Source organism: Ursus arctos, unplaced genomic scaffold (genome assembly GCF_023065955.2).
Source record: "Ursus arctos isolate Adak ecotype North America unplaced genomic scaffold, UrsArc2.0 scaffold_7, whole genome shotgun sequence".
Classification (NCBI taxonomy): domain Eukaryota; kingdom Metazoa; phylum Chordata; class Mammalia; order Carnivora; family Ursidae; genus Ursus; species Ursus arctos.
In genome coordinates, this window is record NW_026623089.1 from 16,278,220 (window position 1) to 16,301,382 (window position 23,163).

Sequence of the window (23,163 nt, forward strand, 5' to 3'; positions counted from 1 at the left end):
CTGTTTGGCAACTTGCTTTTTTCTTTTTTAAAGACTTGATTTATTTATTTGAGAGAGAGCACAAGCAGGGCGCGTGGCAGAGGGAGAGGAAGAAGCAGGCTCTCCGCTGAGCAGGGAACCTGATGTGAGACTCAATCCCAGGACCCTGAGATCATGACCGGAGCCGAAGGCAGACACTTAACGACTGAGCCTCCCAGGCGCCCAGCAACCTGCTTTTGTCATTCTTACTATACTGTAAACATCTTTCCACGACTCCACATGTAGAACATTTAACATCTGCAGAGCACCCCATCCCATGAAGTCCTCATCATTAGGCAATCCCTGAAGAATTTTTTTTTTTTATTACAAACAATGCTACAGTGAACATTACAAAATAATCTTTGTGTTGAGTGAGTACTTCGGTAGGACAGATTTCTAGAAGTAGAAACAGCAGGTGAATATACACCCATCAGATCATTACGTTGTATACCTTGACCTGATGCAACGCCATATGTCAATTACATTTCATAAAACTAGGGAAAAAGAGTCTTCAATCCAGCTTCAAAAAAGAAACAGTAGGTAAGAATTTTTAGACAATCTGGTTAACAGAGCTGTATTTGAAATGTGTCTTCTATCTGCTGAAGGTCTTTTCAAACCTCGGTCCAAACACAAAGCGAGGGTGAGGACATCCGTTTCTCAGGGCTGGTTTTAGATTCTTGGTTCTGCCACTAAACAGCTACGAAACTGGGAACTACAGAGGAAGTCTATTATGATTATCGATACTCTTGGACATACCGTGTTCTATTAGATTCAGGTGTACAACAGAGTGATTCAACAATCCTGTATATTTTGCTCTGCTCACCACCGTTAATGCAGTCACCACACAATGCTGTTGCGGTATCATTGACCCTGTTCCCCACGCTGCGCTTTTCATCCCGAGACTTCCTTATTTTATAACTGGAAGTTTGTCCCTTTTAATCTCCTTTGCCTACTTTCCCTGTCCCCCCTCCCCCTCCTCGCACCACCGCCAGTTTTTTCTCTGTATTTATGAGTCTGTTTCTGTTTCGTTTGTATGAAACATTTGGGACCTTGATGTCTTCCTGCACAAAATGACAACGTGGTAAGATATATTTTCTGAAGCCTCCTTATGCTCTAACATTCCCAGATTTGATTAGTCCTTTCATTCTCTGCCTCTGTTTTCCTGTTTATGAAAAAAGATTTGATGTTTTTGGCCTTGTAGGATCAAAGAATTACTGTATCAATTAGTTAAGACCTTTCAAACTTAGAAATGCGAAGTCGTTGCCTTAATTCCTTGTAGAGAAAACAGCTCTTTGCTCTGTATGACCTAAAACTGCTTCGACTTCTAGAATAGTTACTGGGTCTTTAAGAAAACAAGATAATTACTGAGTCCAAGAGGTGACTCTGCCTCAGCATTTTGGACGGGGGCATGACGAGTAGCAGGAGGTGTTGGGGAGGGCTGATACGGTATCACATCTCTCGGGAAACTCGCCTTCCTGGAATGAGCATTTCCAACCGTGCGTGCCCTAACAAAGAAGGGATTGTGTGGCCCGCGACCTCATAGAACGCACAGTGTGTTTTAGATGAGGGACTTACCCAATCTCTGTGGTGTGTGGGACAAAGTCTGAGATAATAAGGCCTTACATTTCCTCTGTGTTCCATACTCATCACCCTTGGCCCTCTCAACACCCCGATGCAATAGCCAGAGAGGGGAGTTATCCCTGCCATTAAGATGTCGGTGCAGAAAATCAGAGAGCTGTGCTGACACACAGCCGTGAGAGGCAGAGCCCCTGCAGAGCCCAGGGCACGTCCCTTCTCCTCTGCAGTGGGTCCTGGCATGCTACTCTCCACTTCCTTTGCGCTGACCCTTTCTAACGGCTGGACTCCTCCTCAGTGTCTTCCCCGGTCCAGACTGACCCAGTTGAAAAGGCACAACACCTTCGTCTTCTATCGAGCACGTGCAGGCGACAGCATGGAATTTCTCCGAATTTGGGATCCGGCCGATGGTGAGTTTTATTTTCTACAACACAAGTAAGGAGGAAACTAAATGATTATCCTTACGATTGTTCTCAGTCTGTCCTCATTAACACCCTTTGAAGCCGGTTTTGAAGAAAAATCCTGTGATGAACCACAAAATCTGGGCCAGAGGAAGCCAGGATGACTTGTACATTCAGGAGGAGGATGGATTTTTATTCTCTGGCGGCCACCAGCCTGAGCCTTTAGGGTGGATTCCAGAAAGCACTGATGAGGCCCGATGCGCCCAGTTGTACCAAGAAGTAAAAGCCTCTTGAAACTAGAAAATCCAGATGAAACCATACAAAACCAGCCCCGGACAAGATCAGGGGGAAGTTGAAGTTTGAAGTATCTCTCCTGTAATCTAGCATCTCTTCTTTTTTTTTTTACACACATCCCTTTCCCCCCTCCTCCTAAAATCTCACATGGCCTCCTCTCGCTGTCCCTACCCCAACCCCAAGCCAACCTCCTTGTCTCTCAACTATAATCCAGCAGGAGGGAAAGTAGATGTGATTGGTCCAAATGCTCTAAAACAATTAGGGCCCTTGGCTGCCCCTCCTTTGGTTCCACATCCCCCTTCTTCCAACATTCTTTTCCCTTCCAGGGACCAGCTATTAGAATTTTCAAAAAGAACTGGACATCCATTTTAACATAAACAATGGTCAGGAATGGGGGGTGGGTGGGAAAGTAGTTTTTGATCTCCCAGATAACCGTGTTGGCAAACACCCCATGTTTCTCCATAGCATCTAACTGTTATCCAATAGAAAGGGGAGGCAGAATCAGCACAGGAGAAATGCTGTTGTCCCCTCCCATGCAGGAGACTTGGCAGTCTAGAAAGGCGGTCTTGACACACTGCAGTCAGCAGTGCCCAGGGGGAGGTCCTGGATTTGCTCCCAGGCAAAAATCCTTATTCTGGCTTCAGAGCTGATGCCTGGATCTTTGGGTCAGAATATTGTTTGGTAAGTTTCAGAAGATTTTATCGAACACTTGGCCCGGGTGGGTTTCTGGCAGAGGAAATATACTATAGTCATGTGATTGTTGGACTGAGCACCCGAAATCTACTTCTTTTCCAAACTCCTACCCGGTTTTCAAAACCCAAGCCAGACACGACCTTCTCTGAGATGCCTTTCTGGCCTTGCTCAAATAGATTCACTCCTTTTTTTCTCTTTGCTCCCATGGCCCTCTGTTCACATCTTACAGCACACACTGTATTGTAATTAGCACATAACGTGCCTATTTGATCCATAATATGTGAGCTCCCTGAGCTTTGGCTGAGGCCATTTATGGAGCTCTAGGACTTAGCCCATGATCCAGCATAAGGAGGTGTTCAATAAATGGTGAATGAGTGACTGAATGAAGAAATGAGTCCTTGCCTTGCCACTAACTGGTTATGTCCCTTAGACAATTCGCTCATCCTTGCCAGCTTTCCCCATTTAGAGAATACAGAAAGCAATTTGTTTAACCAATGAGGTTACTGTGTAATGCAGAAGAAGAGATAAGACCTATGGAATCACAAACCCTCAGAACTCGAAGAAATTGGGAGAGATCTGCTAGCATAGTGGTTTTCAGGAATTTTAAGCCAAAGAAATGTTTCTTCTGGGAGAGCTAACAGAGCCAACATAGAAAGCAGATAAATGATAAATGTAGATCATTCTTGTTGAAGTCTTATATACTGTCCCCTTCCTCCCCTCTTCCCAATCCCTGTCTCTTAGGGGCCCAAGAAGCACAGGTTGAAAACCAACTATCCTACTGTAGAGAGACAAAGCTGGAGCCCAGAGAAGAAAGTGATTTTCCCACAGTCATGCGGCATGTTAGAAATAAGCAGAGGCCAGGGAAGGAACTTGCCCCGCTGAGCCGATACCCACTGGCAGAGCCACGGGGAGCCCTTTGTAAACATACATTGTTAATACACACTCACACGTTTTGTTTAATTCTTCCAATAACTCTGTGAGGAAGGTATGGTGAGGCCTATTTCTGAGATAAGGAGTCCGAAGAGTAAAAAAGGTGACCCTGGCCAACGTTCCCCAGCCAATAGTCAGAGAAGCAAATCAGTCAACGGTATGGAGCACCTAGTGTGGGCCAGTCCCATTTGTAAGCCATTGACACATATTATCACAGTTCATTCTCCAACAATGAGTATTAGCCTTACCCCCAATTTTGCAGAAGAGAAAGCTGAGGCACAAATTGGCTAAAGGAGATGGAACACACACCCTGGGCCAATGTGATTCCCTTACAAACTCTTTCCACCCCCTCATGCTGCTTTGGAGGTCTTGGACCCTGATGTTCAGCCTCCCACTCCGGGGGCCTCTCCAAATCCCTACCTTATATGAAACAATTTTGAAAAGCTTCTAAAATAACATTTCTGTTATTTGCATGTATTTGCATGTACCGTTCAGACTCTGCCCGAGACCTTGATCTTATTCCTGGCCAGGGCCAGTCAGCAAGACTCACCTCCTTCTGGACAGACCGGCTGAGAAACAAGGAGGCCTCGTCCAGGCCGTGGGGCTTCAGGTCATTCACGGCCAAAAGATGATCTCCGTGGAAAAATAAGCATCCCAGGCGCGGGGGCCCTTGCCACTGAGCCACACTGCAGTGGGACACAGCATTCAACGTAAGTGTGAGACTGTGCTTGCAGGACACAGATGGGGGTTCCCTCCTTACCATCGCCAGCTTTTTCAGCTACGTCACACCACATCTAAAGCAGACCGACTCCATTTTCTGTTAGAATATTCTCTCATCTGTCACTATTATTGGACTCGACCCTTCTTCCAAACCAACTCTAATCATACCATCTCCACACTGTCCTCCCCCATTCCCCTTCCTTTAATGACTCTCCCTGCCCCTGGGCTTCTATTGCACGGTGGGAAGACCCATTTACTGTATAATTAAATAACATGCATTTTATATTTTCTTGTTTATGTGGCTATCTTTTTCACCAGGCTACGAGACCCCAGAAGTATGGCACGACTTTCAAAAAAAAAAATTTTAGAGCCACATAACTCCAAGTAAACAGAAGATGTTAAATAAGTACTTATCGAAAGTGAGCACATGATGATTACACAATGACTATCTGATGAACAATACATGAATGGAGGAATGAGCAAGCTTAGACACAGAGAAGTCTACAGTTTCAGCCAAGTATTTATTGAAACTCTGAGACTGTAAGAAATTTGGAAAAGTGGAAGATTGTGTTTCCTGCCCTCTTATAGAACTTGTCACCCCTTTACATTAAAGGGCTTTCTTCCCTTGTAAAAATGTAATCATCCACCAAAATTAATCGTGAAGTTTTAAAAAGGATATAGAGTCAAATAAACAGTGCTGATTTTAAGAAAGCTCTCTTTTTTGTGTCTGTCCCTGACCAGTAGGTGTCTGGGAGTCTTTGACCTTGATCCAACTTTTTCTTTTAGATCTTAGATTCTTGTTGACTTCACGAACTTCATTCATTTATCCAATAACTCATTGCTCATTGATTGGGAATGATTTTCTTGGAACATACCTATTCCCTCCTGCTTTTCCTTACCTTCAAAGTATCAGAAACTTGCTGCTTACTGGACTTTTGGGTCCTCCTATCCACAACCCACCTTCCGGCTGACGCTCCGACAGCAACACCCTTATTTCTGCCTCAACCAAAGAACTTTGGTGATGACAGCAACACCACCATCCAAGCTCTCTGTTTTGCCACATACAGAGTTTCAAGATATCATTGTTGTCTCTCCATCTTCCAACCCAATTTATAATCAAGAACTCCAACCTACCATATCCGTCCTGCAGCTTCTATGAGAGTGAGATAATTGATGATGTCGTAAGGAGAAAGGAACACATTTAGTTTCTCCACTTGGCCTTCATCATGGATGTTGCTAGGAGATAAAATGTTTGTAAAAGTCACATCAGGCAACTGTCTCTGGCTCTGAACTGGACTTCCTGAGTAGACTTTGGCCTCCTACATCTAAGATGGTATTTTCCAGTGAAGGATTGTCCCCCAGATTTGGAGAATATGAATTTAAGTTACCCATTAATGCCCTCCCCAGCCCTCTTGGAATGCAATAGTAGATTTCAGACGCTGGAGTGAAAAATGGGCCAAGTTGGTTATATATCACACCCATCTGCTCATTTCTCCACTGGAAATGATTCCATAGATGACAATGGAAAGAGTGAAAATGGAGAACAATCTCATCAAATGCTCTTGGCATCACGTAAAACCCAAACATCTCCCTCCTATTCTATAACCAAACGCCATACAACTTGTGTGCCCATAGTTTTAACTGTAGACGTTGGGGGACATGCTACTGAGTTCAGCGTGATCCAGAGTTTGAGGACCTGAAAGACTAGCCAAGGGAGAATTTTTAGAACTATTTGAAAATGCTACCCACAGCCCAGGGGACCGCTTTGTTTCCAGCTCTGTTACTGTCCTTGGCCACCACATCAGTGAAAAGGGGAAGCTGGTCAAAATGTTGGCTGACTTGGAGATTTTTAGGAACTACTTTAAAATTTGAATTCTGGGTAAAAAAGGAAGGCTGCCTTGCTCTAAGGGCCCATAAAGTTTTAGAAATTAGAACTTTACTTGATTAGTATGGATAATTGCACAACAGTAAGCGAGGCCGACCGCTTTTTGTCACTCGTGGTTTGTGCTTCCATACTGGCAGGTCGGAGACAAGAGGCACTTCGTGAGCCTTGTTCTTGCAAGCGAAGCTCCCCATTCTGGATCTCTGGAAGGGCCTGGGATTCCTCTTTGCTATCAGCAGTCTTGTGGGATGTCTCTCTGAAAAAACTACGGTATAAGAAATTAATACAATCTCCTTTTTCAACATGTCTATTTACAACTTTCTATGGTGTGTGAATCAGATTTCAGTAGCTAGGAGCCATGCGAAAACTAACAAGGTCTTCAAGTATGCCCGACCCTCAGAATCACAGAATCCAAGCTGACAAACTTTCCTTCTGAAAATGGAAATGGGGTCAAAATAACTCTTTACATTGGGAGGACTTGGAGGACAGAAGGGAGAGTGTGAGACATAAATTCAGAATAGAATATAAGTTCCCCAGGAGACAGAATATGGCCTGAGGTGGTCACTGAAGGGTTTTAGGGGACAGAGAAATCATTCTCACTTCTTCTTGGCTTTTTCCCCCTACTTTTTAAAGATTTTATTTATTTATTTGTTAGAGAGAGAGAGAGAGCATAAGCAGGTGAAGCGGCAGGCAGAGGGGGAAGCAGACTCCCTGCTGAGCAAGGAGCCCGATGTGGGGCTCGATCCCAGGATGCTGGGATCATGACCTGAACCAAAGGCAGCGGCTTAACTGACTGAGCCACCTAGGCGTCCCTCATTTCTTCTTGTTTTGAAATTACAGAATAATGTGGTGAGCTTGGTCTGGTTAATGCTTTTGAATTAATATGTCAACAGTAACTGTTCTATAAAAGTGCATTAGTTAAAAATCAATGTTAAGCACATGGCAATCTTACATACCAGGATTTCATTGACATGTAATGATCCTCAGTTCCCTCGGAGAACTGGTCTGGACTGCCGGCTGCAGCAGATTCACCAGAATCATTGGAAGCAACAAAAGTATCCAACTACAGACAAGAGGAACAGACGTAAGAATGCAAGTCTACCGATAGCCAGGTACCCCTTTACCTCCCCCACGATGGCTCTGGGCCCTGAAATAGTAAGTACGTCCCCCACTGGGTGAACAGTGGTGCTCATTCTAGGACACTGAACCAGTAAAGTCTGCTTTCTCCTCCTGGATTCCCCCGTGCTCTCAATATGCTGTTTTATTGGACTAACTAGGTATTTATTTTTCTGTTTCATCACTAGGCACTTAATGATATGAACTCTTTTTCCCAGCCGGTGCTGCTGCAGAGTCATGTCACCTGGCTGGGTCAGACTCCCACGCAACACAGAGCTGGCCTCAGGCTACCCTGCTCGCAGGCTAGCCAAGGGGCTGCAAGGGGCTGCAAATGTCCTAGAAAATACTGCCCCCCAGGAGGCTCTCCTCTAGCCCCTCACGACGAAGTCATTTGGGGGAATGGTTGCTCAAAAACCCAGAGGGCTTTTAGCCGCCTGCCTAACAGATTAATCATGAACCTGTAATTGGAAAATTTCATTCCAGTCAAGCCAGTCTTCCTGCTGCTCCCCTAGGAATGGTGGTTTTCCAGAGCCAGCTTTCATGCCCCTTGCTTTTCCTGGAGTGCCCTGTGCCCTCTGGCCTGACGAAGCTGTGTTCAGGCCTTGCGAGGTCCCACAGTCCCCTCTGACCACCCCGGCCTTCGCCCATCTCCTCCTTCTCTGAACTTCTACTGCACGGTTTGGTACTTAATTTGGTGGGGAGTCTTTTTTTCAAAGGCCTCTTAGCTTCGTTTTCTTGGCTTTACTAGCTTAGTTTTACCTGGCCTTCTGTCTGGAAATCACCTCCCCTGCCTTCCTTCCCTCATGTACTCCATGCATTTTATAAGCATCTCTCAACAGCACGGAGCCCTTTCTGCCTGGTATCGTGGCTGGCTCCTGTTCAAGTGTCAACACGGCGAGCCATCGCCTTGCCTGACTCATTGCTCTGTTCCACCGAACCCAGCCTAGTATCTCAGGAACAGCGCGCAGCCGGGGCCCCGCAAATATCTGTGCAAGGAACGAAGGATTCATGGATGGAAGGGGTTACCTCTAAAAGAATACTTCGAGGACTAATATAATGACTCTCTTCTTCTGTATCTTCAGTAGTCTCTGACAAGAAATCATGTGGTAAATGAGCTTGTCTGAGTCCTGGAGAATTTTTTTCCATTAAATACTGAATAAAGAGATGAAGACAGAATTAATTCTTTCCTTCCTTCCTTCCTTCCTTCCTTCCTTCCTTCCTTCCTTCCTTCTTTCTCCCCTCCCTCCCTCCCGTTCGTTCTTTCTTTCTTTCTTTCTTTCTTTCTTTCTTTCTTTCTTTTTCTTTTTGCAAGGGACAGAATTAAACCATATGCTCTCTGGAAAAGCCATAATAGATTAACTGGGTTGAGAAGATCAGAGGATCTTCCAAGGTTACATGAAGAAACCCACACAACTTGAACTTGCCTCTTGTGTCTGGGTCACCTTGACGATGTAAAAATATAAGCCCATCTTTCAGGCTTTTCTCTACCTTTGGGGTCTGTAACTCAGAACAAGTGGTTCTCTCTGGCAGGGGCAGGGGGTAGTATTTTAAGGCACTAAGGCCTGCCACAGAGGCCCCCACCCCCACCTACTAGTTTTCACCCCATGCCATCTGAGAAGGTAATTAGCCCACGGTCAAGGCACCACACCTTTCCTCTTCCTGCTCAAAATTCCTCTTTTGTGTTCTGCTCATATACTTCTATTGTTTCCATAGCAATGCAATTTGCTAATGTTGATCATGTGACAGTATGAATTATAGTCTTCAAGGTAATGTAGGTTCAACCAATTACCGCCTTCCCTCCCCAGCAGATACAAGATACTCTACTAAAGTAGCTGCTTTGCATGGCAGGAGAATTGTTATAAGCACAACTTCATTCTTCTAAGAACAATGCCCGAGAGCAGCAGGTTTTGAAAAGATCTTGATCTTGAATGTGTTCTAAGAAGTCCTTGAAGGAAAGTGATTTTAAAAACATAATCCTTTCAGCTGTGTCCATTTCTCCAGTGCCAAGATCATGAAGCCAGACCAGGCTGAGCTGGGGATGAAGAAGGGTTCCCACTTAACTTTAACAACAACGAACCCCAACGAGGCAGATGGTACTCTTAACTGGAGCTGACTGAAAAATCACTGAATTGGAATACAGCGTGTGAAAAGGCAAGATGACTGGTAACGTTATCTTTAGGGAGAAGGGGCACCGTGAGTGAAACACAAGAGGTGTTTACTGAAAAGAGTTATCTTTTGCAACCCATTTCCTGCAAATACCAAATGAGGTGTTTGGCCTGGTGAATTTGATCTGCTATTGAAAGCTTTTAAAATGGTTGGAGAGCTCCCAACTAGATAAAACAGGAGGTTATGCCATATTACGATGTGCTCGGTACCCAGGGAGAAGGGAAAGTCAATGGTTACATCTCTAAAGCACAAAACGGTATCCATGGCAGAAGAAAAAGCCAACAAACAACCAACGACTCAGCCCACTTATCCCAACTTGGGAAGATTGCAAATCTGAGAGAGCCAGAGAGTATAATCACAAAGCACTTTCAAGGGCCAGATGTATTTTTTTCCTCAAGTGGATTTCATTAGGAAGATGAAGTCACACACACTCACACACACACACACACACACACACACACACACACACACAAAGGGAGCAAGATTGATCTGGGTAAATGAAGGAAATTAGTAAGAACCTTGATTTTACCTCAGAACTATAGATGGTATGGCAGAAAACCAAGTGGTGTTTCGGGAATGTTTTTACGGAGGTACTCTGTGGCCCTCTGTGTGAAAGGGAGGAAAAGGTTGGCAGCCAGGCTTTTGGTTGGGTGGAGGGGTCTCTACCCCACATACCAGATGCAGGGTGAGGAGCACCCAGAATGGATGAACACCTTTCGAGGTAGGCAGGGCAAGCAGTAAGGCTCATTGTGTATAAGAAACAGACCAAACATAAGATCAACACGAGAGCTAAGAATCATTCTTATGGTGGGTTAGGCTTAGAGGAAGGTTTCAGATACATTGGTAAGACTTTTAAAGCCTCAGCTGACCCCCCAGGCAAGGCGTCCTGAGAGAGAAAGAGAGAGAGACATAAGTCTGATTACCATGTCTGGAAGACTGTTTCTTGGTGTGGTGCAGCTGACAGTCTCTGATGGGCTGGAAAGACCAAGGACAGGGCTGGGGTCTGAAGAGGGCCTTTTACCACCCAGTGAGAATTTCTCCTGCTTATGGAAAAGCAATATTGCAATCAGGGCACGGTCAGTCTCTTACCTGGAACTAAACAACAGCTTCGTAGCTGGGCTTCCTGCTTCCAGTCTTCTACCACGAACATTTTTACCCCCAGCCAGCCTTCTCTCACTAAGACACGACGTAATCATGCCTCTCTGCTGTTTCAAACCCGTGAGGACTCTCAGCCTGACCTTCAGATGCCCTGAGTTTCCCTCCACCTGCCTTCTCAAGCCTATGCCCCTCTGCACCCCGCCCCGGGGCTCCAATCATTTGAATCTACTCATAGACATGCCTTGTTTTCCCTGCTCCTTGGCCTCTGCTTTCATTGTCAGCATCGAAGAACTTAGAAAACGTGTCAAAACAATACCTAGAGACCAAGTTTCATTTATAAAGGTCTGCCCTAAGAAAGGACTTGGGTAAATTAGCGAAGGTTCTTGGGAAGTAAATGAAAAACTTAAAGCAACGAACCTTTACATGAGAGAGAGATTACATTGAAAACGCAAGAGATAGGAGAAGCGTTTTTATAGGAACCACCTTCAAAAGGAAGCCATTAGGCACCTTGCATAACAACGATGGAGATGACTCCAGTTTCGGCTACTCTTAAAAAAATGCCATAGTCACCTTTCACTCCTCTGACCCCAGTCACGAAGATTTGAAGCATCTGTATTTTGGGTCTCTTGCAAAACACAAAAGTATTTTTTTCCTACTGTTAAGCATAAAAATAACAAGGATATACCTGCTTTCGCTTATTTATTCCTCCTATTAGTGCCAGTTGCTAAGGAGGAAAAGAATAGCTACCATTGTTTCCTCATGAAAGAGGCGATGCTCACGTGCCCTGTTACTTTATTAGTGCTGTCGAGTCACCTGGGGGTTGCGGCGTGCAGCCTCTCCACCATGGCAGAATGATGACACGAAGGAGACCCAGTCTTTAATCTTCTCCCTGTTGATAGGAAGAAACTCACAGCTGGCGTGTGCTCCTTTTGAACCAGAGAAGGGTTCTTTTATTAAGGTTGGAACAGGCAGTGGAAGCAGGTACCAGGGAAATAAAGATTTTTTTCTGCAGTAGCTTCAATGACCCGTGGGCTCCTCACCACCCCCACACTTGCACCCTAGAATTAATCTTCACGCCACCTCTGTGAGGAGCACTTGGGGAAATGGGAAGAACACTGGAAAATAACAGTAATAATCATAGGGTTTGGAGCTCTCGGCTTTGACACGGATTCCTTTTGTGTTCTTAAGTGAGCCCCTTAACCTGTCAGCACCACTTTTGTGCAGCTATCCAGGTATGCTTCCCTTTGGGGAGGGCATGTATTTATGAAGAATGCGTTTGAATGAATTTATAGAAATCGCGTCTTCTTTTCTATTGACTTTTTGTAACAATGTAAAAAGAAAGCTTTTGGCCTCGGGCTTCATCTGCAACAGATCAAGGCTCCTCATACTTTGGCGTTAGCATTTGCTGCCTCCTCTCACAGCTTCCTCCCTCAACCTTGGCCTCTGCCAAACAGATAATCATCTCTAAAGGATCTATTAGGCACCTCAGCCAGCACCAGGAGTCCCTCTTAAAAACTGAAGACCCCTTCAGGGATGAGCATTGCCCCTCCCTAATATGGGTAGTTTGTGCAGATGTTTGTGAATTGGTTATTTTTTTTTAAGATTTATTTATTTATTTAAGAGAGGATGAGGGAGAGAGCAGGGGGAGGCACAGAGGGAGAGGGAGACAAGCAGACTCCCCGCTGAGCAGGGAGCTCATTCCCACAACCCATGAGATCATGACCTGAGCCGAAATCAAGAGTCGGGCGCTGAGCCAACTGAGCCACCCAGGCGCCCCTGTGTATTGGGTCCTTTTATGTGAAATGCATCTGGGGGGATGGTGATAAGGTTGTGGGTTGAATTGTGTCCCCTCAAAATTTGGATATTGAAGTCCCAATCCCCAGTATCTCAGGATGTGACCTTTTTTGGAAATTGGGTTGGGTTATTGTTGATGTAATTAGTTCAGATGACGTCATACTGGCCTCCCAATCCAATAAAACAAGTGCCCTTATAAAAAGTTTGGGGGGCACCTGGGTGGCACAGTCGTTAAGCGTCTGCCTTTAGCTCAGGGCATGATCCTGGCGTTCTGGGATCGAGCCCCACATCAGGCTCCTCCGCTATGAGCCTGCTTCTTCCTCTCCCACTCCCCCTGCTGTGTTCCCTCTCTCACTGGCTGTCTCTCTGTCAAATAAATAAATAAAATCTTTAAAAAAAAAAGTTTGGATGCAGAGACATGTACCCAGGGAGAATGCTGTGTGAACCTTGTAGTCCTACCACCACAAGCCCAGCAACTACCAGAAGTTAGGAGAGAGACATGGAACAGACCTTCCCTAGGACTTCAAAGGGAGTATGGCCCTGGGACACCCTGATTCCAGATGTCTGGCTTCCAGAACAGTGAGACAACACATCTCTGCTGTTCTAAGACACCAGTTTGCGGTACTTCAGTATGACCACCCTAGGAAGCAAATACGGGACTTTTCAAAATGTTTTCAAAAATAAGGAAGACTATCCAGATGGTCTTGAAGAGTGTGGCCATGGGCTGCTCTTCAAAGTATGTTGTTTATTGGTTTAAGGCATTTTATTTGTGTGTGTGTCTATTTTTTATTGTACAGACAGGAAACATTCTGTGCTATCTTACGACTTACCTATCCTGGCTGATGAGGAAGTATTCCCTGTTAGTGGTTCGGATGGACATCACCTCATCAGGGCGACATTTAAACATCTTATGTATGGACTGCATTTTTTCATGGCCACTTATGCCAACTTCCACACTGGAATTTCTGTCAGATACATACACAAAGTATTAAACAGATTCAAACATGAAGACTAGCATTTTACATTAGGATTCAAGTGGAATAAAATTTGGATCTGCTTGATCAATGTTTTGGAAACTGTCCGATAATTTTAGAAAATAAGTTAAGATCTGGTTCATCACTGATTGAAAATACTTTGCTCAGCCTCAAACTTAATTCAAAAATTCTTTTTTTCAGTTGGAGTCTTTGTTCTACAAAGTATAGTGTTTTCTAATTTTTGTTTTGTACGTAATTTCCGAAAGAGAAGACAAAAAAAGCCAATCTAAATACTTTCTAAAAATCCATCTTGGTTTAATGAAATGATGATTGTATCTGCCCTCATCCATAAATTAAGTGAATCAAAATCTTTTGTTACTAGGTGCTTATTAATAATTCATGAACTATAGTATACAATACAAAATAAGTATTTAGCTATGTTTTACCCAAAAACATTCCTCATTTTAGCTTCTTTTCAGCAACAAATATTGTTGAGCGTGAAGCCTTTGGTTCTTTCCGTCAATGATTTAAATTTTGATTTGCATGCACCTTGTTAGTATTTGCTGTTAAAAACAGTTTTCCCGATTGGATACACACCGGTCAATTTCAATGGACCCTCGGCGATGTTGGTCTTTGTAATAGGAAAGACGAAGTCTCCTTTCCCCACTCTTTGAAAGAATGAAAAACCGCTTTTTCCAAGAAGACTGAAAAATGAGAACATTTTGCATCCTAGTTAAATCTCAGAGGAAGAGAAAGGATTTTAAAAATGCTCATAAGCCTGGTGGGAGGCCTGTTAAATCATGGTGAATACTTACAGCGGAGAAGAAAAGCTGAGGAGGTGGTGATTTAATAAAGTAATCTTGTTTGCAGACTTCATTTTCATAATAAAATGTAAATTGTTTGCCTAATAAAAGAAAATGAACAGACTCCGTTTGTTCCCTGCAAATTTTGGAAAAGAACTGCTTCAATTGGAAAACACTATTTACCTCTGGAAAGGTCTTCAAATTATTCAGTTACGGCAAAGAACATCTATAATAGGCCAGGAAAACAAAGAAGCCAAAGGACAAGGAGTGTTCTTATTCGTCCACAATCAGGCCCTTCCTTCAGACGACACATGGAAGTTCCTTAATGTCTAGCATCTGGGGGCACGTTGCTGGCTTTTCTAGGTGTGAGCAAAGGTTTGTCTCTGTTCTTGTTGAAGAACCAGCCGGAGGAGCAGGATAATTCTGCCTTGACTTGGCTTAGCAAACAAAAGAAAAAACCACCTGCTATTGAAAATGAGGTGGCAGAGTGATTAAATCACAAGGTTTCCAAAATGTGAACCGCATCTCAGTAAGTATTGAAATTATAGGGTTTTTTTTCTGTAGTTTCAAAAATGTCTTCAAGAAATCTGCACTACGTTCATTATTTAGAAAAATGCAATGCTGTTAAAATAAAATTTATTAAAAAAAAAAAAAAAGCTTGGTTTTGCCTTCACATCCAGGCTGTGGTTCTAGTTCGTCCATGGTTTTATGAAAGACAGCCTTTACTAAAGAGTTAGAGCTTTTTTATTAAGTGGAAACGGAATGAGGATTAGGGAGCACAGCTGATGGAGACATGATGCTACAGTCTATCTAGTAATTTTTTTAACCTTTTTTAAGAATATTTTTTGATTTTATTTATTTATTAGAGAGAGAGAGAGAGAGAGCACGAGTAGGGGCAGCAGGCAGAGGGAGAAGCGGACTCCCCGCTGAGCAGGGAGCCTGATGCGGGGCTCAATCCCAGGATCCTGGGATCATGACTGAGCTGAAGGCAGATGCTTAACCGACTGAGCCACCCAGATGCGCCCCTTTTAAAACATTTTTTTAAAGAAGTTTATTTATTTAAGTAATCTCTACATCCAACACAAACTCATGATCCTGGGATTAAGAGTCACATGCTCGTCCAGCTGAGCCAGCCAGGTGCCCCTAGAATCTAGTAGTTAGGCAGCTGTCCTCACCTTGCCTCCTTCTCCCTCTGCAGCAACTATGCCTGCTCCCCACCCCTCATGCCTTCACACACACACACACACACACACACACACACACACACACTGGAAAAGTAAAACAGAAGGAAACAATATTGCAATTAGCTCCTCTTTAAAATCGTCACGTGGCCTTGCACAAAACTCACAGATGTAGTTACTGAACAGTATTTATAGAGCACGTTGGATCACTAAGTCTCCCTGTTTCCTCTTCTGTAAAATGGAGGCAATAGCACTGATCTTACAGATTTGTGGTGAGGACTGAAGGAGTTAATGCATGGAAACCTCTCAGGACTGGGCCTGGCACACAGTAGGGCTCACTGAAGAGTAGCTATTATTAATAACAGAGGAAACTTTAGCCTTTATCATTTGTAGAATAAACCAGTCTCTCATCTGCCTATAACTTAGGTGCTCTCACTCAATTTAGAGTGTTCAACAGATGCTGATATTTTATGAAAATTTGGTCTTAAAAATCTCTGATAACATCGTATACAATGAGCAGAATCATTTTTTAAGGGGCGGAGGGGCAGAGGGAGAAGGAGAGAGAATCTCAAGCAGGGTCCACGCCCATCATGGAGCCAGACACGGGACTCAATCTCATGACGCTGAGATCATGGCCAGAGCTGAAATCAAGAGTCAGATGCTCAGACTGAGCCACCCAGGCACCCCTACAAGCAGCAGAATCTTAAAGTAAAGTAAATATCTGCAAAAACGTTGCCCAGTTTAGGCATTCCCAGGGGGTCCCCAGTATTCACACTGATTACTAGCTCCAGGGCACGAAAACTCTGACGGTGTTTGTTGACCATGGCAATGGCACTGTTTTCCCCAGAACTGAGGCTGAGAAATCACCATAACTCAGCCTTATGGCCAGTGAGTGATTACATCATGCCTATTTTCACTTCCCGAATACTTCTGGGATCTATCCCTATTTCTCTGTTTCTACCCGCACTGCCTTCAAGACCTTCAAGCGTTTCAGTATGTTTCAATTCATGTGAATTTGAGGCCTCTATATGTTTTTCACTGTACTGTTTCAGTAGTTGTCCAGTTTGACCCCCTAACTCCAGTCTTGACATTTTCAAATCCATCCTCGACCTATCCCTGAGACTAAACGCCAACTCTGACTGATCTAGCACTTTGGGCAAAGACAGAATAACAGGGATGGGTTTAGCAGACAGAATATATAAAATAGTGGTTTTCAAGACAGTGAGCATGGGCGGTTAAAGTCACTGATCCCTAAGAGACAGGAAACAATCAAGGTAGGCCCTACAATTCCCTTGAGAGAGATTCCAGGCTATAGCACAAGAAAGGGGAACTGAGGTGGAACCAGGTGGATGCCTGGGTTGAGGAGACAAAGCTAAGAGTTCAGGGAGATCGAGGCACTAGGGTTCACAGGACAGAGTGCCGGAGAGGAGAGGGCTGCACACAGGAAGACCACAGAAACATGCATCAAGTTCTTCTTAAGTACTCAAGATTATTAATCAGTATATGGGTGTGAGGAAACTGCCCAAGGCCAGAGAACTTAAAGAAAATTATAAACCCAGAGATCCAAGCAGGTCAGGAACCCAAACACAAGGTACATGAAGAAAACTACACTAAGGCACATCGTAATCAAATTGCTCAAAACCAGTGATAAAAGAGAAAAAACCTTAAAATCAGCGGGGGTGGGGTAGGGTGGGGGTGGAATATATATGCAGAAGGGAAAAAAACAAACAAACTGTAAGTAAGATATTAGATTTCTCATCAGAAACAATGCAAGCAAAAAACCAGTGGTGCAACATATTTAAAGTACCGAAAGAAAAACACTGTCATTCTAGAATTCTAAATGCAGCAAAAGGGGTGTCTGGGTGGCTCAGTTGTTAAACGTCTGCCTTCGGCTCATGGCGTGATCCCAGGGTCCTGGGATCGAGCCCCGCATCAGGCTCCCTGCTCCGCTGGGAGCCTGCTTCTTCCTCTCCCACTCCCCCTGCTTGTGTTCCCTCTCTCACTGGCTGTCTCTCTCCCTGTCAAATAAATAAATACAATCTTTAAAAATAAATAAATAAATGCAGCAAAAATATCTTTCAAAAAGAAAGGCAGTTTCAAAACATTTTTCAGACACACAAAAGCTAAAGGAATTCAGCAACAGGAGGCGTGCATTACAAGAAACATTAAAGGAAGTCCTCTGGGTGGAAAAAAATGATACCAAGTGGAAACCTGAAATTTTTTAATAATGATTGCTTTTTATTTTATTTTATTTTTTTAAGATTTTATTTATTTATTTGAGAAAGAGAGAGAGATAACGAGAGAGAGCACGAGCAGTGGGTGGGGAGAGGGAGAAGCAGACTCCCCACCGAGCAGGGAGCCTGATGTGGGGCTGGATCCCAGGACCCCAGGATCATGACCCAAGCTGAAGGCAGATGCTTAACTGACTTAGCCACCCAGGCGCCCCTGAAAATCCGAATTTACATAAATGAATGAACAACACTGAATGGTAACTCCAAAGGAAAATATTTGAATCATTTTCTTATTATTTAAAACATACATATGCAACTAATGAATCGTTGAACACTACATCAAAAACTAATGAGGGACTATACGTTGGCTAATTGAACATAATAATAAAAAAATAGAGCAAAATAAATACATCAAAATTTTAAAAATAAATAAATAAAAAAGAATAATAAAGTAATAAAGCAAATATCCTACCTACTACACAATTTATTAAATAAAACATTCCATTGCCTTTAAAAAAATTTTTTAATTCAATTGGTTGTTCAAACAATAATACTGACAATATGTTGTGCAGATAATAGCATATGTGTAAGAAAAATGCAGTTTCAATAAATAAAATGCATGAAAGCCAGGAGGGGAAAATGGAAGTATACTTTTGCAAAATTCTTATATAATATGTGAATTGGTATAATATCACTTGTAATAAGATAGACTGTGATATGTTAAAGATATACACTATCAGTCTTAAAGCAACCACTAAAAATAACGAGACAAACAGTTACAATTCATAAGCCAGGAAAGGAGATAGAAAGTATCATAAAAGTACTCAATTAATTCAAAAAAGGATGAAAAAGAGGGAAAAGGTGAACAAAGAAAAAATGAGACAAATAGAAAACAACATTATGATAGACTCAAACCTGATCATATCACTAATCACTGTAAGTCTAAATTGTCTAGACAATTCAATTAAAAGAGATTAGTCAGATTGGATAAAAAAGCAAGACCCAACTGTGTGGTACTTATAAGAAATACATTTTAAATATAAAGACAGAAATAGGTTATAAAGGTCAGAAAAAGAACATACTATGCCAACAGCAGTCTAAAGAAAGCTGAGTTGGCTATATTAACATCAGATTTCAAAGCAAAAAAAAATATTACCAGGGATAAAGGTCTTTTTATAATGATAAAGGGGTCAATTAATCAAGAGGACCTAACAGTCCTACACATCTATGTACCTAATAACAGAGCTTCAACCCACATGAAGCAGAAACTGATAGAACTGCATGGAGACGTAGAGAAATGCACAGAGTCAGAGATTTCACGACCCTTCTCTCCATAACTGGTAGAAAAAACAGGCAGAAAATCATAAAGATAGAGTGGACTTGAACAGCACTGTCAACAGACTTGACCTGACTGATATTTATAGAGCACTCGGCACAGCAGCATGAGCACCCTTCTCCACGGCACAGGCAACATGCACCAAGACAGGTCATATTCTGGGCCACAAAACCAGTCTCAATACATTCGAAAGGATCCAAGGTGTACAAAGTATATTTTCAGAGCATAATGGAATCGAATTGGAAATCAATAACAGAAAACTTTTGGGAGTGATGCATGTGTTCATTATCTTGATTGTGGTGATAGTTTCCCAGGCACACACATGTCAAAACTTACCACGTAGTACACTTGAAATACGTGCAGTTTATTGTATGTCATTTTCACCACACAAAAAATATGACCAGCCTAAAATGCAAACCTAATGACCCCTTTCTCTTGCTCAAAAGGCTTCAAGGATTCCTGGTCGTATGAGGTCAAGGTCTGGCACAGTAGAGTGCCACGGCCTCATCCGGTACTCTCCCTTGTCCTACTTTATACACGCATTGTCCTTTGACGTATCCTGCCTCTAACCCACGCATTGTTTTTGCTCATGCCATCCCCCTCTGCTGAGACGTGCTCTTTTCCAATCTCTTTTAAGATCCTATACATCTTTTAGGGTCCGGCTTAAATGCCTTCTCATCAGACGTCTCTGGATTCCCATAACCACTTGCATGCTCTCCCTTAGATCCCCATAACATTTCGCACTTATTTCATGATTCCTATCATACCCTGATTATTTGTGCTTCTCTTTTCTTTTCAATACAGCTGCTCGCATGTGTTTAACTTCCCCCCAAAATTTATAAACTCACTGAGAGCAATGACTCTATAACTTAATCTGTATATTCTCTGTAATATGAAGCACAGTGACTTTACTAATAACAGGTGCTTTGAATAGATACTCAAAACTATTTATTTTTAAATTAAATTGGATAAATTCCTTTCTAAATTATGTCATCCTACACTCAGCTTTCCTAAGTACCCACCTTCTAGGAACTACGTCAACATGAACAAGGACCTTTGAATAATATACCTTGAGCTACCTCTTTAATAACAATTAAGGCCGTTTCTCCAAGTGAGAATTTCCTACTAAGTTACAAAATAGTCTTCAGTCTTTTCTGGGCTATCGTTTGTCTTAGTACCATCTCCAAGCAACAGATGGAACATTTGGTTAATGAAAATCAGAAAATGTCAAATTTCTAGATAGGTGAGCTCTTACAAAATAATTAACTGAACCCCACAGCCCCTGCCACACTCTCCATACCAGGAACCGTTGTCCCAGAATGCCACCCACTGGCCTCACTAAAACTGTCTTCCATATCCTGGTTAGCTTAGCGAGAATTGTTCGTCATTTTCAATAAAGGTTTTTACTTCAGAGAGTACATCCCCAGGTACCTGGACTCTTCTGAGGTTTGGGTTCCATTCTGGTTGTCTTTTCTCATCTGTCAAAAGGAAGAGTTAAAAGCCAGTTAGTCCTCAAACAGCAAAAGGAAGAGTTAAAAGCCAGTTAGTCCTCAAACAGCAGTGTGCTTCACTGATTAGCAATTCCATCATGGGGCATCAGGATGGTGCCCCCCAGTGTTATCAGCCTCCTGCTTTCCATTCTGTCCCCAAGACTGATAGTCGCCACAGTAACAAGGACACATCCAAGCAACTTGTGTTCACCAGGTGGCAGTTCTGCGGAGGCATGACGGAAGGAGCCGTGTTCTCTCGACTTTCTCGGCTCCTGCTCCATTAGGGACTCTGACAACAAAGCCCCTGCGGGAAACAGCACCAAGGAGGAGAGACAAGAACAGGGCAGAGGGCAGGAGGCTACGGACCCAATGCAGCTGAGAAAGCATGTCTAGCCAAGAGGAAGCATAAGATAAGCCCTTCTCCATGCCAGGAACTTGCTTTCTGCAGAGGGAAACTGACGAGCGAGGACCAGGGCATATCCCTGTTCTTCAGCTGCCTTGGGTGCCGGCCTGGCTCTGGACTCCGAGAGGTGGAGCTCTCTCCTGGCAGCTGTGCCGAGGTCCCTTGAACCCCATGGTGACGGGGCCCTGTGAGAAGGGGGATCTCACAGGGCAAAGTGCCTCAGGGCAGGGGAGATCTTTGCAACCAGGGATGTGTTGGTGATCAGAGTAAGACTCTCAAAATAGGGAGAAGCATCAGACAGGGCAGTGCCAGGGCAGTCCCAGGAAAATGGGAGGAGACAAAGGGCCCTTCATACATATTTTGCATGTTATATATAATACATATAATATATCTACATATCTATATCTGTATATAAAATACATATAACATGCAGAATATGTGTCAACCAGCTCTATGTTATGGGTAAGTCGTCTGGTTAATAGTAGGCTGTTTGTGGTTAAGTTTTTGGGGGAGTCGATAGTTATATGTGGATTTTCAACTGTGTGGGGGGTCATCAACCCTAATCCCTATGTTGTTCCAGATTCAACTGTATATGTATATAAATACTGGATTTCCTACATAACATGTATTTCATATTATATATACGAATTTCATATTACATATATGAAATCCAGTATATGTATACATATGTGAAACCCATTATATATGAGACCTATTATATAAATTTTGCTTATATCACATAAGCAAAATACATATGTTTATGTGATATAAGCAAAATTATACCTTATATATGAAATCTCATTCAATTTCATATATATTTTTATTTATAAAACATATAGATTTCACATATAGTTTTACATATAATTCTGTAAAACGACACCACTTTTACAATGGTATAATACTCATTTTACAAATGAGGAAACTGTTTTCAGAGATACTAAGCCATTTGCCTTTGACCACAGAACCAAACAAGAAGCAGAGCAAGAATTCTAACCTGACAGTTGTCTGAACCACTCTACTTTTTCCTCCTATTTAAGACAGAAGAATTAAACCTTTTCAGAGTTCTGCTTGCATGTCTTGTCATTGCCCGCAAACAAAAAAGCCATTCAGATTTATCTCTTTGATCACATTCAGGGGCACCTACCCGGGACCATTGCCTACAACCTGCTCATTTTAATGTCATTTGGAATTTGATCAGCATGATACCAAGAGGTCCTATTTCCTTCTGACTTTACAGTTATGAACCAAGAGCTCCAAACAGCAATTTTCCTCAATTAATCTTTCAGATTACCACAGCCTTGAGAACCTAAAACATTCAAACCAAGCAATACTTACTAGAAGCCAAGGGGTTGCTGGTTCAGTTCTCAGCAGAGTGCCCCGTCCCTGGGTCTCCTGACCTCATCGCTGTTCACTCTGAGCTCTGAGTGGTGAGGTGAAAATTAAATACAATCCGTTTGAAATGTGAACCAACAGGAAGTTCCTAAACTACTGACTTGGGGCAGATTTTATGCTTGCCTTTAGCTAGTATGGAAGCTGCCGTCCTAGGGGAAGTCCTGGGCTTTCATTCTTTTTGTGGCTTGGCACAGAACTGCCCTTGGCATTCCAATTGTCTAGCATCAAAAAGTAAAAGCAAACAAATAAAAAAAAATCCCATTAGCTTTTGTTCATAGTCACAATGTTTCTCATTGAGAACAGTGTCAACTTTGACCTTGTACACTCATTACTGTTGAAATAATATCTTTGCTTCCTACCCATCCATATCCTCCCAATATTCTCCTGGGGAAGGTAGGGGAGATTTCTTTGTGCCAGATGAGGAAGTAAAAGCCTGACTTCTCCAACACACTTGCACACGCCAATGGTCTCCAGGATTATTTGCCTCTTCATCCATAACAGAGTTGTCATCAACAGGGTGGCACGAGGCAGGCTCTCCCGTACGGCCACCCAACAACGCCTAAAAAGGAGAGTTTTGCTCACTGCCCCCCACCCCCGCTTGTGTGCTCATTCTCTTTCTCAAATAAATAATACAAAAATCTTTAAAAAAAAAAAAAAGAGGTTTGC

At 43.0% G+C, this 23,163-nt stretch overlaps 1 protein-coding gene across 1 annotated transcript; it reads right to left on the bottom strand.

Moving 5' to 3' along the window:
- Positions 1-322: 322 nt before the first annotated feature.
- PLEKHS1 (pleckstrin homology domain containing S1) lies at positions 323-22,565 on the bottom strand. Its single transcript, XM_026494171.4, has 13 exons — positions 22,441-22,565; positions 20,644-20,690; positions 14,477-14,565; positions 14,259-14,365; positions 13,518-13,652; positions 11,707-11,782; positions 10,719-10,835; positions 8,656-8,781; positions 7,470-7,576; positions 6,572-6,778; positions 5,766-5,867; positions 4,462-4,597; positions 323-2,017 (listed from the first exon to the last, which is right to left on the bottom strand). Exons 2-13 carry the CDS (start codon positions 20,669-20,671, stop codon positions 1,838-1,840), a joined length of 1,410 nt encoding a protein of 469 aa, XP_026349956.2. The 5' UTR covers positions 20,672-20,690; positions 22,441-22,565; the 3' UTR covers positions 323-1,837.
- Between the last annotated feature and the right edge of the window lie 598 nt (positions 22,566-23,163).

Coding starts and splice junctions, on each gene's coding strand:
- PLEKHS1 (XM_026494171.4), bottom strand. CDS start 20,671: ATGGAACCCAAACCTCAGAAGAGTCCAG. Junction 11,783..13,517: donor TTCCTCATCAGCCAGGATAG/GTAAGTCGTAAG, acceptor TCCTATCAACAG/GGAGAAGATTAAAGACTGGG. Junction 6,779..7,469: donor TACATGTCAATGAAATCCTG/GTATGTAAGATT, acceptor CTTATACCGTAG/TTTTTTCAGAGAGACATCCC.